At 33.8% G+C, this 16415-nt stretch overlaps 1 protein-coding gene across 1 annotated transcript in view; it reads right to left on the reverse strand.

Annotated features, from left to right (window-relative positions):
- The window catches only part of CACUL1 (CDK2 associated cullin domain 1), an 80107-nt gene that overhangs the window by 9100 nt on the left and 54592 nt on the right, over nt 1-16415 (reverse strand). Inside the window, exons 5-7 of the mRNA XM_051981525.1 lie at nt 14599-14701; nt 9439-9528; nt 4296-4434 (exon numbers count right to left, since the gene is read on the reverse strand). Of these exons, the coding sequence (XP_051837485.1) occupies nt 4296-4434; nt 9439-9528; nt 14599-14701 (332 nt within the window). The remainder of the gene's footprint in view (nt 1-4295; nt 4435-9438; nt 9529-14598; nt 14702-16415) is intronic.

Genomic DNA, 16415 nt, shown 5'->3' on the forward strand with positions numbered 1-16415 from the left:
AAGGTAAGCGTACTTTTTAGAAGAAATTCATAAGAAAATCATCCAAATAACATCAGAAAATAAAAAGAAATTATATTTCAACTGAAAGGAAGTGATTGGTTACTAATGCGGAAGTCATTTACAAATTAACTCTCTGTATAATCAGACAGATCACCATCTAAGAGGAAAACAAGATATGATACGTGACTGAGACAATTTTGGCCTAACCTAGATAGGTTATTTATGTACAAAAATGAAAAATGGGATAAAAGATTAATTATGATAAAACATTAAATCATAGCTACAATAAGGAAACCAAAAAAACCTAGAAACAATCGCAGCTGGTAAACACTTGATTTCTTAAGGCAGGAGATAAAGGCACAAGTGTTTATAAACTCAAATCTCATGGAGATCTCAATGGTATAAAATTATGATCAGGAAATAAATGAATTAGAAAAAAAAATGAGAGAAGGTAAACAGATACTACAAATGGAAAATGACAAGGATTCAAAATTCAAAAGGAAGAAAAAAGTTGTATGGCAGTTTTGCAACTAGAAAGAACTACAGTTTGGGTGCTAAGCCTGGAGTCAGGAAGAGTTCAAATCCAGCTTCAGGTACTTATTAGGTATGTGATGCTGGGCAAATTACTTAACCCATTTGCCTCAATTTCTTCAACTGTAAAACAGAAATAATATAATAATAGCACCTGCCTTCCAGGGTTGTTGTGAGGATCACATGAATGTGTAATCTCATAGCACAGTTCCTAATAGATGGTAGAGATTCTATTGATTTTTATTCCCCCTCTGCTTCCCCTGCCCCACCTCACCCCCAACATTGCAGAACTGCCCAACTCTCACCCTATCTAAAGCAAAAGGCTATGCTTTTATCCAGTAATACCATATGGCTAAGGGATATAAAATATCACAATCTTTAAAAAATTTAAGAGATCACCCAAAGGTCAATGAAACTGTATGGGCACACAGGCTACAACCAGCTACCAAAAGAGAACTGGGCGGGAAGAAAGATGCCAGACATAGATGAAAGAAGCCCAAGTAAAGCTACTGATCCACACAGTGTCGTGACTGCCAGTGGTAGGTTCCTAAGCACCATAGGCCGACAATCCCTTTGTGAGGAGTTTAAGGTGGACATCAATAGACTGCTCTGCACAAGTGAAACCAACACCCATATTGATGAAAACCTAGAACCGTGTAAGTAACAATTTTTAAGAGAATATCTAGCTTAGAAGGTACATACTTTTAAGATGATCTCTAAAAAATAAATGCAAATACTTCTGGGTCATGAAAAATAGTGGGGTTTTAGCCAGACCACTTTGATTCTTTGAAATCTCCAAAAAAAGATTTCAGTTGAAAATAAAAGATTTCAGATAAAGCAATTTACACAAAATCCACAATTCAAAAGGAACAAGAAGCAACCACTGATTCTGCTAAATACTATTGTATAAAGTAGTATATAAAGACAACCTAGGAGAAGTCCAGAAGTATTCTAAAAGAACATGACAAATCAAAAAGTCTAAATCCATAATGCAGGAAATGCAACACAGCTGAATGTATAACTTTACTCAATTCTCCTTCTTATTTTATTCTTTATTTGAAGAAATGCTTTGAAGGGGAGGAGAGGAATATAGAAATGAATGGATATTAAAATCTAGATTTCCTGCCCAGATTAATGTATTTGTGATTTCATGAGGACACTCTTTCTACCAGGACAAGTAGCAATGCCCGCTTGCTTTCTCATGCTATCATTGCTGTCCATGTCTTTCCATAAGTTCTCCACAAGACAATCTATCCAATGCACTTCAGCCTCTGCTTTAGGACTTAATCTTTCACAGTACCTATGAAGTGCCTAAGCTGCCCAGCTGTTTTTCCTCAAATGGTTAGCTGAATTCCTTTTCATCCAAGCCCTTTAGTATATCTTTTATACTTCTTAAGTGCATATTATGGACAATATGTTTTACCCTATTTACACATACCTTGCCCTTCCTTTTCATTGCCCTAAATCATCTTTTATTTAAATTCCTTGAAGAGGAGCAACAATTTGTGAAACACCACACTTGTCTCGTTACCAGAAGATTATCGATATTAAAAAGGTTAGTTTGTGTTTCAGAAAGCAGACTAGGACCCAAGTGCTGGTAATTTCCCAAAAGTATTACAGCTGACTCTCCTATTCGATTGGAGGCTTAGTTTACTGTCTATATGCAATATCACTCCAGTTTTTTGTACTGATAGAGACAGACTAAAAATGAGCCATCTATCCAGCTGCATGTCACAATCTAGATAATATGCATTCTCCCAACATCCACTTAATTTTTTCTGTGTATGCCACTGAAGTAGTCTTGGGACTTGATTCAATCTTCACAATGTCATCCACAAACAAGAATCTAGAGAAACACCTCATTATGTTTTGCAAGTAAGTGTAAATACTTAAGTATTTACTTACTGAATTAAATTATCTTTCATTTAAAAACAGTGCTATCCCTTGGCTGCTCCCTATCTCCACTGGTAAGGAGAGGTTTTTTTTAACCAGTTTAGGTAATCTGAAGGTTTTTTAGTAGACTCCACATGTTGTAACAACTTCTTACATCAGTTAAAAATCTCTAAGAAAAATTAATTGATGGTAAGGTTAATGGTAAATGATGGTCAAAGTTAAGGATTTACTTGTCATTTTTCAGTCAGTAACAAATAATATGCAATTATTTTCTCTTTATCCTTTTTTTTTAATATAATTTGGTGTTTATTTTTACCTTTGCTTTTAATCAGTTAGTCTGATGGCAGAGACAGATGATTTAAGAAATGTTTCCCAAATCAGGAACCTATAATTTGCTTTCTAATGAGAGAAGTCCATTTTTTATCTGGCAGTGCCTCAAAGTGAGAGTAACTCCTCTTTGAATTGTGGCCACTAGAGAGTTACAACATTGCTGTAACTCATGCTACTCTCTTGGCAGCTAAGCAGTGAGGCTTTACCAGTTCAATATATACACAGATTGATAATGTAAAGAAGCAGCAGGATATGTTGCTCTAACAAACAATGTAAGTGTATAGTTCTTCAACCAGTCCCCTCCAGAAACCTAAAAACAGAGGTATAGACACTAATAATATCTTCACTTACAAAGGAAAACAGGAACATAAAGAGCTCCACATCAAATGTTGTACTAATAAAGAGAATATTATTATGTCTTACTATTCATCACTTAAGGTAAAACATGTAACTGCAGATTTGTAAAAACTATTATCTCAGTCAAGGTTACCCCAAAGACTCAGGTAAATACCAGAATCTCTGAGAAGTCCTTGTTTGCAAGAGCATATTCACTTGCAGCTCTGAAATAAGGAGTCAAGAAAGAAGTCAAAAGAGACCATGATCCTTTCCAAAATTTAATATCCTATCCCAGTTGGTATACAATTATTTTTATAAAAAGAAATACTCAAGCATCTTCATTTTCACTAAAGGACTGCCAAGCCTGGTTTTGTAACATGCTAGGGAATCTTCACTTTTCTCAATGGAGGTCATAATTCAGATTTACTTCAATATAAATATAAAAATCAAACTGGTTAAAAAAAGAAAAGAAAAAGCATATACCAATCAAAAATTATGTTTAAAAAATAAGGTATGGTAAACTATAAGTATAAACTTTCTGAAAATTCTAAAGGAAAATTTTTCAGGGAAAAATAAAAACACAAACCTTTAAAAAAAAAAAAAAGGCACTCTTTATAAACATTTTGTTATACTGTGTTTAACTCAACTGGCTAAAATGTTACTTACCTATTTAAAAATATCCAAAGCCCAAAAGTCATTAGCTTCTTTACCCAATTTTTACGATTAGGGAATGGGGGCAATGTGAAGATTGTAAAAGTAAAAATTACCTTCCTTTCTGGGAATTCCTACTCTAAGAAAAGCTCTAAAAAAAGGGTTTTTGATCTTTTTTGTGACATAAACGTCTTTAGAAATCCATATAAGTCTATGGATAGTTTCCTTCCCATAATTTTTTAAATGCAGAAAATATAAAGGAATACAAAGGAAGTCAATTACATTGAAAAACAGTCATCACATTATTTCAAAAGCAAATTCATTAACTCCAGAAAAAGAACCCCTACTATGGAAGTTTATATAATGCAAATAAAATCTCTTCTACTACCTTGCCATGGCACCTATCCCCTATTTTAACACACTAAAAATGTTTTCCTATCTTGTGGCAACCCACATTAACACTGATCAAACTACTGAAAAAGCCTTCCTTATACATGAGTTGCAGCTGCAACCCTAGTTCATAAGAGTTCATACTGAAGCATTATCAAATGTACCTTGCAAATCCGTTTTGTAAAAGGTCTCTCTGGAGTTTCTGATCTTGAGCTGCATATTGCTGAAGCTCTGATTCCACTGCAGGTGGAAGTATGTTTGGGATGAATTTAGAAAATAAAGCTGGTGCCATCTGAACCCACTCTGAAAGGAAGGAAAAAGAAAAATAAAAAGAAAATGAAGAGTTTGAGAGTTTATTTTGTTTGAAAGGCAAAATTTATACCAATGTAAGCTTTAAGAGAAAATAAAATTATGATTAAAAGATCTCCCTCCTATACTACTAAATTAAAAAACTTGTTTATCTACTATGTATATGCCACTTAGTAGGCTATCAAAGATGAATTATTGTCATTACTTTCCAGAAGCAGGCAAATTTAAACACACAAATAAGTATGGAACAAAATAGCATGTGCAAAGAGGCACAAAATGAAAGATTTAGTGAAAGGGACAAGGACATTTTTTGAGGAATGGTAGCCGGAGAAGGAATTTTCATATAAGCAATCATAGGGATTGTGACTGGAAACACAGGAAAGAAGGCTATTGCTCACTTTGTATTACCAGTGGTAGTACCAATTTATTACCTGCTCACAGAAAAGGGGGTGGGGAAATGGTACATGTACAATTGTTGTTTAGTTGTGTCCAACTCTTCTTGACTTCATTTGGAGTTTTCTTGGCAGCAATTCTGGAATGGTTTGCCATTTCCTCCTCATTTTATAGATAAGGAATCCAAGGCAAACATCATTAAGTGACTTGCCCAGGAGAACACAGATAATAAACATCTTAGGCCAAACTTGAACTCATGTCTTCCTGTGCTCTATCCACTATGCTGCCTCGCTGCCTGTATGCAGTCACAGGGTAAACAGTAAGATGCCCTAGGAGATGGTTGGAAGAAATGTGAATCTAGACAGCGGAATTTTTATTCACTTACCTATCAGAAAAATTCACAACCCCTCTCTTCCTATCCCAATTGTTATGAAAATTATTTATGTTATGAAAATTATATACATATAACACAGAGACAAACACAATCACCCTGTTCTATATTTTTTCATACAACTTTTCATAGAACGTAAAAGATCTTCCTTACTTTGGAAAATATTTAGTCATGAGATTTTAAGCCATTGTTAGTTAAATTTAGCTCTATTTCTACTGAAAAGAGAAAGAACTTTTAGGTGTTTTGGGCGGGTTTAAGATAAAAGAAAGAAGTAGGGTGCCTTAGTGGAGTCAAAGAGCTATGGATTCAAGCCTTCCCTATGATTGACTATATGACTTTTAACTCACCAAAGAGTTACTGATCAGCATAGGGATCTGGCTCACCAGAAGTTCCTTTTATGAATTAAATCCTAAGTTTAGATCCTTTCTTCCCTCCTCAAAAAAGATTAAAAGAAAATAGGTAGGATTTGAGGTTCCTAAAACCATAAACTATGTCTTATATTAGGAACTAAATCTTTGTAAGATGAATATAGTATATTACAAACTCAATAAGCAGAAATACAGGGTATCTTGAAAGTCTTAGTGCAATTTTAAGCAAAACTTAAAATTTTAACTTAACTTTTCAACTTTTTAAACATTTTCAAAACACTTTCTGTAATGGCTATTGCTAGTAATATAAATGTGCCAAAAATAAATTTCTCAGAAAATATCTAAAATAGCAAAGAATGTCTCAATGGGGAGAAAAATTGGTTAACAGGTCAGTTCTTGTACATCAAGTTCTTACGAGAACACTGAATTCTATTACACAAGCTCCAGCATAGATAAAATAGATTGTAAAGAAACATGTACCAACATTTATTTTTACCCTAAGAGATTAACTTTATTCTAAGATTCTTTTCATTAATTGTGTTAAAAACCACATCCAATGTAGCCATCTATTCAGCATATATCAATTTGAAATACCATAAAATACCTGGTTGCCTTCCAACATGAAAATATTATTCATAGACTAACTCTCAGTAATCTCACATGAGCCCTTTCCAGCACTACTGTTTAATTCTTTTTTTTTTTTAAGTTCAGTTCAATAAAATATGTAACAAATTACTCAAGGGTTTGGGGGTCAAAAATTATCAGATATATAATCTAGTAAAAGCTTCATAAAAATTTCTAATAGTATCATTAAGTTTTGTAAACAACTAGGGAGCCACTGGTATACAACTGTTTTATACACTGGAATATAACTGTCTATGGGCATTAGGAATTAAGAATTTATAGAAAATTAGGAAGGGAGGCAGGCAGCCTTTATATTCTACATCAATTTTGATATGCTTCATATTTAGGCTCTCTAGCACAGAAACTCCTTAGAATCCTCAAAAGAAATATAATAATTATACTAAATTAGATGGTTATACCACAGTTACTAAATGTTTTAGATTCATCCAAAGAAATATTATCAAAGTTTGTAAATTGTAAAATAGTGCTCCATTTTAAAAACATTTCTAGAGAGTATTTTTTAAGTTTTTTTTTTTTTTAAACTAAAATAAGAAATTGCTTTGGGTATCTTCCATTCAGATGGAAGATTCAAAACATATTAAAGACTGTTCATAATCTGATAGATTATCACCTTTGAAAAATCTCATTCTATGCTAATCTCCCATTACTAATTTTATAATTTATTTTAATTGTTCACTGACTCCAGGTATCTTCTGTACGTTGTTCCATTTTTTCTTTTGCTCCTGCCATCTCACAAGCTTAAGAATGGCCTTAACCCCACTCCAAACCCACCATTTTTTATTAGTGAAATACTATCATCTTTTAAGATCTTATTCAAACATTGTTTCTTTTACAAAGACATCCTTGGCGGCTCCTCTTCTCTCAAGAGAGTTCACAAAATTGAAGCTGGACAAGACAGCTGTGAACATCTAGTCCAAATCATAACAAAAAACAATCTCTGAAAACTTCCCAATGAGGGGAAACCCACAACTTCCCAAGAGTCTGTCCTATTACAAGAAAGCATTAATTAGAAGAACCTGTTACAATCTATTTGCTAAGTTCCTGAAGTCTGTTCTATGAATATTCTTGGCCTCTTAAAAAAATTCTCCAAAAGAGATTGAACTTCTCTGGAGGCAAATCCAGTAAAAAATAAATAAGTGCCCATGAATAAGAAAACAATAATCATGATGATGAGGACTAATATTTATGTAGTACTTGTTATATATGCCAAACACTTGCAGTCATTTCATTGGATCCTCACAATAACTCTGAGTGCTATGATTATCCCTATTTTACAGATGGAAAAAACTGAGGCAAACAGAGGTAAAGTGACTTGGTCAGGATCACAAAGTTAGTAAGTGTCTAAGGCTGAATTTGACTCCAGGCCCAGTACTAGGGACACAAAAACAAAAACTAAATAGTCCCTGACTTCAAGGAGTTTATAGTCTATCAGGAACACAGCATAACTATATAGAAAAATATACTACTAAAAAGTAATCTGGAGAAAAAACCAACCACTGAGATGACTTGGGGAAGGTTGTACCTGCAATGAGTTTTGAAAGAAGCAGCTAACCTGATTCTGAGAGGCCCATCTCAGGAAAGAGAACATTTTAGTCATGGTGATAGATGATACAAATGAAGATGCAGGACATAATGCCAAGTTCCGGAAGAGTAAGGAGTCTAGTTTGGCGGGAAGGAAGCATGCATGAAAGGGAGTTATGTGGAATCACAATGCATTAAGGTATACTGGAGACATCCTAATAGGGCCTGAGTCCAGAGTATGAAATGTGTATTTTGTTGTAGAAATGATAAAGATTATCTTGTGGTAAAGAGTGAATTGGATTTGCTTTTCAAATTCCTTTGGTAACTGAGGACCCTGCGTGACATCAGACAAGTCCAAACTACCTGAGTCTTAGTTTCTTTATGTAAAAGGGGATGAACAACAATGCTGTACACTTCGCATCCTTACAACAGCCCTGTGATGTGAGTACTCTTATCTTATAGAGATGAAACTGAGCTTCAGAGGGATTTTGAGTTATCGAGTTTGACAGTTAATAAATGTCAACCCCCAGATCTGCCTGAACAGTGACAGCTCTCTATTTAAAGGCCATCTTGCCACTAAGTCCTATGACATCAGGAGCCATGTTTTATTCATTTCTGCATTTTCTATTGTGACTAGTGCAGTGGTTTGGGCATGGTAAATGCCTTTGAAATGCCTGTTAAATTCAATAAAGTCTTTTGGGGTTCCCGTCACATTTATGCTGCTTTTATTTCAGGACAAATATACTAGAAGAGCATGCAAAAATATACATATCCATCCATGGGCCTTAGTACATTAATGCATTTAGAAACATTTGTTCAAAATCAGCATTATTTTGACACTTCCAGAGCAGCAGTTTATATTTCTACCTGGTAAAATAAAAGCTCTATATGTAAGCGAAGAAGATGTAGAGACTCTTTAAAAGAAATATATCAATCCACAAAAGTTAAAACTTCAAATATGAGATCAAGGTTCTTCAAAGGACTTTTTTTGCTACCATTTAACTTTTCCTTTTCCTAAATCCTACTTTAGAGTATATTTTTGCCTAGATCACCATTCTCATGTCACAGTGATCAATGCCTGAGAGACATCTAGCCTTGGTTTAATGTCAACAAGAGCTGGGCTCAAGGGCTACCGCTTTACTAGCTAAATGAACTTGGTTCCAAAAAATTCTCTAATACTGTAAGAGGCAGAGTAACCGTATGCTGACATTGGTCGAGGGAGTACCCTCCCTCAGCATTCCATAATCCAATGAAATCAAAGGAATGGAACTACTCGACCTCATCCCCAACAAGGGCAATGAAAATTTTATCTTTTCAAAGTAATTACTTCAAAATTCTGGAAGTTACATGATACTTAACTTTTCTAGCCTCAGTTTCCTCATCTATAAAATGAGGGTAATAACAATAGCAACTATCTGCCAAGACTATTGTAAGAATCACATGAGGTACCATAGGCAATTTTTAAAAGTGCCATTTAAGTGCTGGCTAATACCTACCATTTGAACAATCTATAAATAGCAAATTAAATACACACAATTAAATGACATCCTATTAAGCTTCACAGAAGAGAAGATTTAAAATACACCTTTAATTTTTAAAAAAAATTAAACCATTACACTCTTGGTTGGGGGTGATTCTCAATCTTTTCAATTCTTTTCAGAGGAAAAAGGTAATGTTTACCTGGTCTAAGTGTATACAGGCCTTTCACAATATTTGCCATAGTTGAAGGTGTTATTTGAAATGGTGTTGACTGGGCTTCTAAAAGCAAAGCTGAAATAAAAAGAAAAAAATTGGTTACAAAAGCTAAAACCCATATTGGTCCCCAAAGCTACTGTTGAAAAGTGTTTATCCTGTTTCACCTGCTCCTCTAAGAAAAGCTTATTTAAAACTTCTACAAAAGATCTACATGTAACTAAAGAGACATTAAATTTTGATATATATGAGGGTCTGTGGAAATGTCTTAATTAAAATGACCCAATGTCTACATGTTCTAGCATATATCACATTTTAATGTTTTCTCTCATGTTACTATAAGTTGCTAAATCAAAGGGCTTACATTAAGGCAATAGAGTATTTTCTAGATTTTAGTTTTAGACCATAAATAATCTCAAAAGGTCATTATCCCCTATCTTTTCATAATAGAAGTTTCCTATCAAATGAAGTCAATAAATCAGGACTAGGAAAAGCTAAGAAAAATAAAATTTCCAGATTGAAATAGTTGAGTTTATTTTTTGTGAGATAACTGAGCTGCTTTAATAATCCCAAATGAAAAAGAAAGGAATGGTCTCAAAGTTTCCTTTTTATTAATAAGGATTTACTGAAATCCATTAAAATTAATGTATTCATTATAAAAATTATTAGAGTAATTACTCTACATAACCAACCACTAACATACAAATTATAACTACTAATTTTCCATTAAGATTAAGTAAGCTCTTAGTAATTTTTTGGCAGTTATGAAAGTATGAAACAATATGGACATTTATTTATAGCTAGTCTTTCAAATAAGTCAATAGCAGAGTTTTACTCTGTTTATTGTAAAACAAATAAGTTTTTAAAGACTAGCTGTATAGTCTGGCAAAAAAACTACAGAAAACAATTCTTGCTTTATTTACATCATATTTTATATATATATATATATATATATATATATAAATAAAAATATAAAAATACTCAAACGGCTCTGTGATCTCACTGATTAGGGAATTCATTCCAAAATAGACTGCAATCCATTCTATTTGCCTATTTTGTGTTACTCAGGTCCATGGCCTCAAAGGCTTGTCCAACAGAGTTCATCCAATTTGCTGGAGGCCTTGTCTCTTTGCCCCCAAAGCAACAGTGGAACACGCTGATGGCCTATCTGACACATTCTTTTCTCTTGCTATGTGACCAGTCTTGAAAACATTTTTTATTCCTATATGTCAGTTTCTTCTTAGACATGTGCTACAGGCACCTTGGGCCCCTATACTGCCCTCTCTGTGATGTTCATTTTTAGTTTTCCATAGCAACACAAGTAAAATGAGAATACTGAAAGTATGGGCTTTTGTTTTCATGAGAAGTTTGCAAACAGTAAAAGAGCTTGGCAATTTCTTTAAAGTTATCTCCAGCCTGCTCTCCTCTGGTTTGCTGAACAAACTCTTTAAGACATCTATCCAAATACAAGTTAATATGTAAGCAATAGGTGCTCTTCATCCACTTGATCTTCCCTGGGTGGGGAATGGTTCTTTGAATGGTTACAGAAATTCACATAACTTGGTGCAATTAGCACAATGCTACCCAAAGACAAGAATATGTGGAGGACTTCAACATCCAGAGATAAATCCTCCTTGACCTGGATAATGAATATTGGATTTCTTCTACCACAATGATAAATACCTTTGGTTGAAAATAAATCTCCCTGATTCATGTCTCCCTTGAAGTTTACTATCAAAAGGTCACTGCATCTGGGGCAGCTAGATGATGCAGTGGATAGAGCATCAGCCCTGAAGTCAGGAGGAATCTGGCCTCAGACACTTAACACTTCCTAGCTGTGTGACCCTGGGCAAGTCACTCAGTCCCAATTGCCTCAAAATTAAAGAGAGAGAGATAGACAGACAGACAGATATTCTGACATACATGAGGGTCTATGGAAACGTCAATGAAAATGATCCAATGTCTACATGTTCTAGCATATATCACATTTTAATATTATCTCTCATGTTACTATAAATTGCTAAATCAAAGGGCTCGAATCAAGGCAATAGAATATTTTGTAGAATTTAATTTTAGACCATATATAATCTCAAATGGTCATTATCCCCTATCTTTTCATAATAGAAGTTTCCTATCAAGTGAAGTCAATAAATCATGACAAGAAAAGAGAAAGAAAGAGAGACAGAGAGTGTGAGCGTGCACACTAGATAAAAACTTAAAAAACAAAAATGAACAGAATTATTTCTATTAAATTTTCTAAGAAACCTAAATGTTCTTGCTGCATAAAGCAAGGAGATATCTCATAAAAGATCTAATAAAATTGCTCTTGTTTTAACAAGGCAAATTTCTTCATAACCAACAAGCACAATGAGATCACTTTTCATATATTCTTTTAAAATAAGAAGTATTTATTCATGAGATATGAGAAACATCTTTTGGTAAGCTAAGCCTTTTTTAATTTAAAAAATGCTCAGCGAGTTACACTTAAAGTTAACCTAATGAAGTATATCACATCATTAGTCATTTAATTATAATTTCATCTGGAAAAAATTTTGATTATGTTTTTATACTATAACAACTTTTACAGTTTTATCCAAATTTATTAATAACAAATGTTCAAGAAAGTGAATTCTATTATACATTAAAGAGATTGTTGTACATTTTCTTTCAGTTTAGGATATTTAAATTAAATGCCAAATTTTAAGTCATATCTAAAGGCCCCCCCAAACTTCAAGATATTAGCTCTACCCTAATAGTAGAGCAATTGTCATAGGAATTCAATAAACACTGCTGTCACTAAATGGTTATTATTCAATCAAATATTTCAGTAAAGCAAAGGTAAATGCCTGGACTGTGCTGCAAAGTTACATAAATATCTAGATAGAAAAATTACACATCTCAAAATACACTGTCCTTTGGGATAAGCACAAGTTAAGAAATACCAATAAATTTAAAAAACAAGTACACTTAAGAATTTATTCAGTAAGAAAAGGTGATAGTGTTGTATAGGAAAGAGTAGTGGAGTCAAAGAACCTAGATCCAAAAGCTGGTTCCAACTAGCTATACAGTTAACTCTCTATACCAACTGTTAGTTTCAGTTCTCACATCTATAAAATGGGAATACACTCCCTACTTTCCAGTGTGAAAGAAAAATGGGAGTGAGGGGGAAACACTTTATAATTACGAGCTCATGACATCATAATAAAATGGCATAAATGTGAAAGTGCTTTGAAGTCTTAGTGCTTATATAACTTACATTGAAAATAAATATAAAAGAAGCAGTTATTAGTACTGATGTCAACCAAAGATGAATTGTAAACTTCTGCCTAACATTATTTCCTTTCTCCTTCTATTTTTCCGTCTCATATTTCTCTTCAAGTAAACTCTTTTGCTAATTTTAATGTGCAAAATGACATCAATCTCTTTGCAAATCAAAACACTCATCTCCCTAGACACGTTCTGAAATTAGCTGATCAAAATCCTTGTATGGTTTATCTTAGTTTGCCTATTCCCCAAAGATTATCACAATGTGGCTTCTTTTGCCTTATGATAATCTTAAGTTCCAAAAGCATATAACTAGTTGAAATCAAAATAACTATTTTCTTTTGAAGGAGAAGACAAATTTTTAAACTGGCTAAAAAAAGGTATGATTATTCTACTCAGCCAGATATTCAAAGAATATTACAGGTATCTAATATAATATTTTTATACATGTAGTCCAAGATCAATGTTCAGAATTATTCATGAAATTAATGAAGTAATTGCTCTTTAAAAACTCAAGAGATTCAACTTTGACATTTGGTTCTGAGAATTTTCTGCACCCAGCAATATATCTTTGATGACCAGGTCTTCTACAGAAACCTCAAGCTACAAGAGAAGTTGCCATTCAGTTGACCTGATAATCCACTTTCCACAGGAGGAAAAAAAAAAAGGATATCTACTGGCTGGATAAGTGTGGAGGGACTAGAGAATGTTTTAAATTTCTACACCTAAAGAAAGGCTTTTATAGATAAGCTCAAAGATAAAAATAACAATGAATTGTAAGTCCATAAAACATGAGTGGTAGTGGTTGTTTTTTAAAGAAAAATTAATAAATGTAACTGTATCACTATTGTTTACTCTTTATAAGTCATTGAATTTGTAGATCTGGTCACCTTTTCCTTGCTGGGTGCTTTAACAAAGTAAAAAATGTAACATAATTCTGCAGACTAAAGAAATGATCACTCTTAAGAGACCAGACCATTTCTATGAAACTTGTATGCCTAAAAAGAAAACAAAAAAACTCTACTGTAATAACAACAGGTAGGCAGTGCAGTAAAGCAAGCAAGGGCCTTGGAGCAAGGATTTGAGTTCAAATATAACCTCAAGACACTTGTCACTAGCTGTGTGACTGAGTCTCTTAACTCTGACTGCTCAGTCATTAAAAAAAAAAAAATTATGCCCTACATTAAGATCCACAAATTCAACCATTTGGATATATAAAAAGGAGCGAGGGAGAGAATTACTTACTAGTTGTAAAATTCTTTTCAACTTTTTTTTAAAGATAATATAACTAGCTGATAATTAGCAAGTCATTTAATCTCTGTGCCTCAGTTTTCTCATCTGCAAAAATGGAGGTAATATCTGTACTATTTGCCACAGCTGTTGTAAATGAGACAAAAGATTTAAAGCAATATATGAAAGTCAGCTATTATCCAAACACTTTCTAAAAATTATTCCCTTTCATTTCTAATTCACAATATCACCATTTAATATTAAAGAAAATTTTTAATGCTCAATGGAGCTTTATGGAATAAAATTGTATACAAAATGAAAAACATAGCAGAACAGCATTTATGAACTGAACAGTAGAGTCAAGTAATCTGGGTATTAAACCAGGTAAAAAAATTTTTTAATATGCTCAAATATTTTAAAATTTAAAATATGTTGCATGCTAATTTAGATGATTTAGTTTTATAGTTTTAAAACAATATAATACTAGACTATTCTTTTGTGCTTTTGATGCCAAGTATTGCCAGTTTTCAGAAATAAAATAAATGATATAAACATGAAAGCACGATTCTTTCATAAGATTTAGGTTTAATCAGAAAATTTTTGCAGAATAATTTTAAGTCTTCCCAATTTTCTAAGTTAGATATGTTTACTTACGCATTAGACTGTAAATGTGCTTTTCTGCAACATGTTCCGTAAACAGCTTTATAAGATCATCTTTTAAGTCTCTGTTAAGCTTGGTTTCTATGTAAAATTTATTCTGCAAAACAAGACAAACAACATTTAGAATCAAATAATCATTACAAAATAATTTTTTTTTACTTTAACTTTACTTTAGTTTCTACCAAAGTCATCTTTAAGTTTTAGACGCTTAACTTTGTCCAACATCATGAAATAATGCTAACACCTATAAGATTTTAAGAGAAATAATATACTGTTTCTGTTCCATACGCAATTCCATAGGACCAAAACAAGTAGAAATGAAGACTCCTCAGTAGAGGAGAAAACAGAAGGTGAAACTTCTAGATAATCTTCCAATCATTCTCAAGTTAAAAAACTGCATTACAGAAGGAAAGAAGGGGGCAAGGGATACAAGAGATGAGTGCAATAGATGAGTTGAGCTTGTGTCAACTTATTTAACTTAACTGTTTCAACAACATTTAGGGAAAAAAAACTAATCTCGAGTGGGGTTTTTACTCTCTTCCCCATTCTGTTCTCTATCTCCCTTCCCACATCCTTCAAGCTACTCATTACAAAATAATTATTCTAAAATTTTTGGTCCCAACTTGAATTAACAAACTTTATCAAGATGTGATCAAACTTCTAAGAAAAACTATGCTTATCTTTTTCAAGGATGACTCAAAAGCGAAAAGCCCTTGATTGATCCATATAAGAACATCCCTTTCATTCTCTATGCACTGACCAAAATACAGTAATGGGACAACAAGCAAAAAATCTTTGATTCTGATGGGGGGAACCCTGAAACTGTCCTGACTTTGGGGTAAACACTTGAGAACTCTTTGAAGGGGAGAAACTCCTTTAACTCTCCTAAGAGAGGCCTGCTTCAGGGAATCAAGATAAAGTGGTTTCATCCTGTTATCTTGATGGAACTAGTTGAGTCCAGGACCACTCCCTATTTAGCTCAAATTTAAGTAATCTCAATTAGCTGGAAATCTGTATTTCTATAGACCCCTATTGAGCTGAAGATTGGCTCAGACCACTTCTAGTAAATTGTCCCATTCTACGGAAAATGCAGACCTGGGGGCAATAATCTCATTCAATTGAAACTTCAATCTCAAATCTCTTTTAAAAAAAGCAACTTTGGGATTCATTTACTTTGCAGAGGCCCAAAGCAGGAACATGACATGCCAAGGAACCTGTCTCTCTCTTTGGCATAGCTATCTGTGAGGACCTTCTGCCTCCTGAGAAGGTGAATATTCTCTTCTCAGTGTCAGCCTCCACTACCCTAACAGGACCTGGCAGAGGGCCAAAGCAGGACAAGGAGAAGACATTCTCTTTTATGCGTTAACCCCTCTTTACCTTTCTAGCCTATTTTTCTAACAGGACCTTGCAGAAGGTTCAAAGTAGTTTGCTCTGCTTCCAAGACCCTACCTCTTCTCAGTGTCAGCCTCCATTTCCCTAACAGGACCTGACAGAAGAACAAAAGCAGGAATCATTCCAGGCCAAGGGATCTCTCCTTGGCATGACTGCCAAGGACCCTCTGCCTACTGTGAAGAGACTCCTTTTTCTCGGTATTAACACCCTTCTTTACCTCTCTGTCAGGATTTCTCTGCTAGAGTCTTCCTAGCAAAGGCTGACTTCTCAGTTCCAACAATAAACTTTTTGCCAGTCTAACTTTTTGGGTTCGTAAATTCTTTTATGAAGGATTTGCACCGACCAGAAGGGGTTCCCCACAACTCTCCGCCCTATGCTAAAGCTCATCAATTCTTCAGTCCATGCAAATATTTCTAGAT

The sequence above is a fragment of the Antechinus flavipes genome, chromosome 2 (genome assembly GCF_016432865.1).
Source record: "Antechinus flavipes isolate AdamAnt ecotype Samford, QLD, Australia chromosome 2, AdamAnt_v2, whole genome shotgun sequence".
Taxonomy (NCBI): Eukaryota; Metazoa; Chordata; class Mammalia; order Dasyuromorphia; family Dasyuridae; genus Antechinus; species Antechinus flavipes.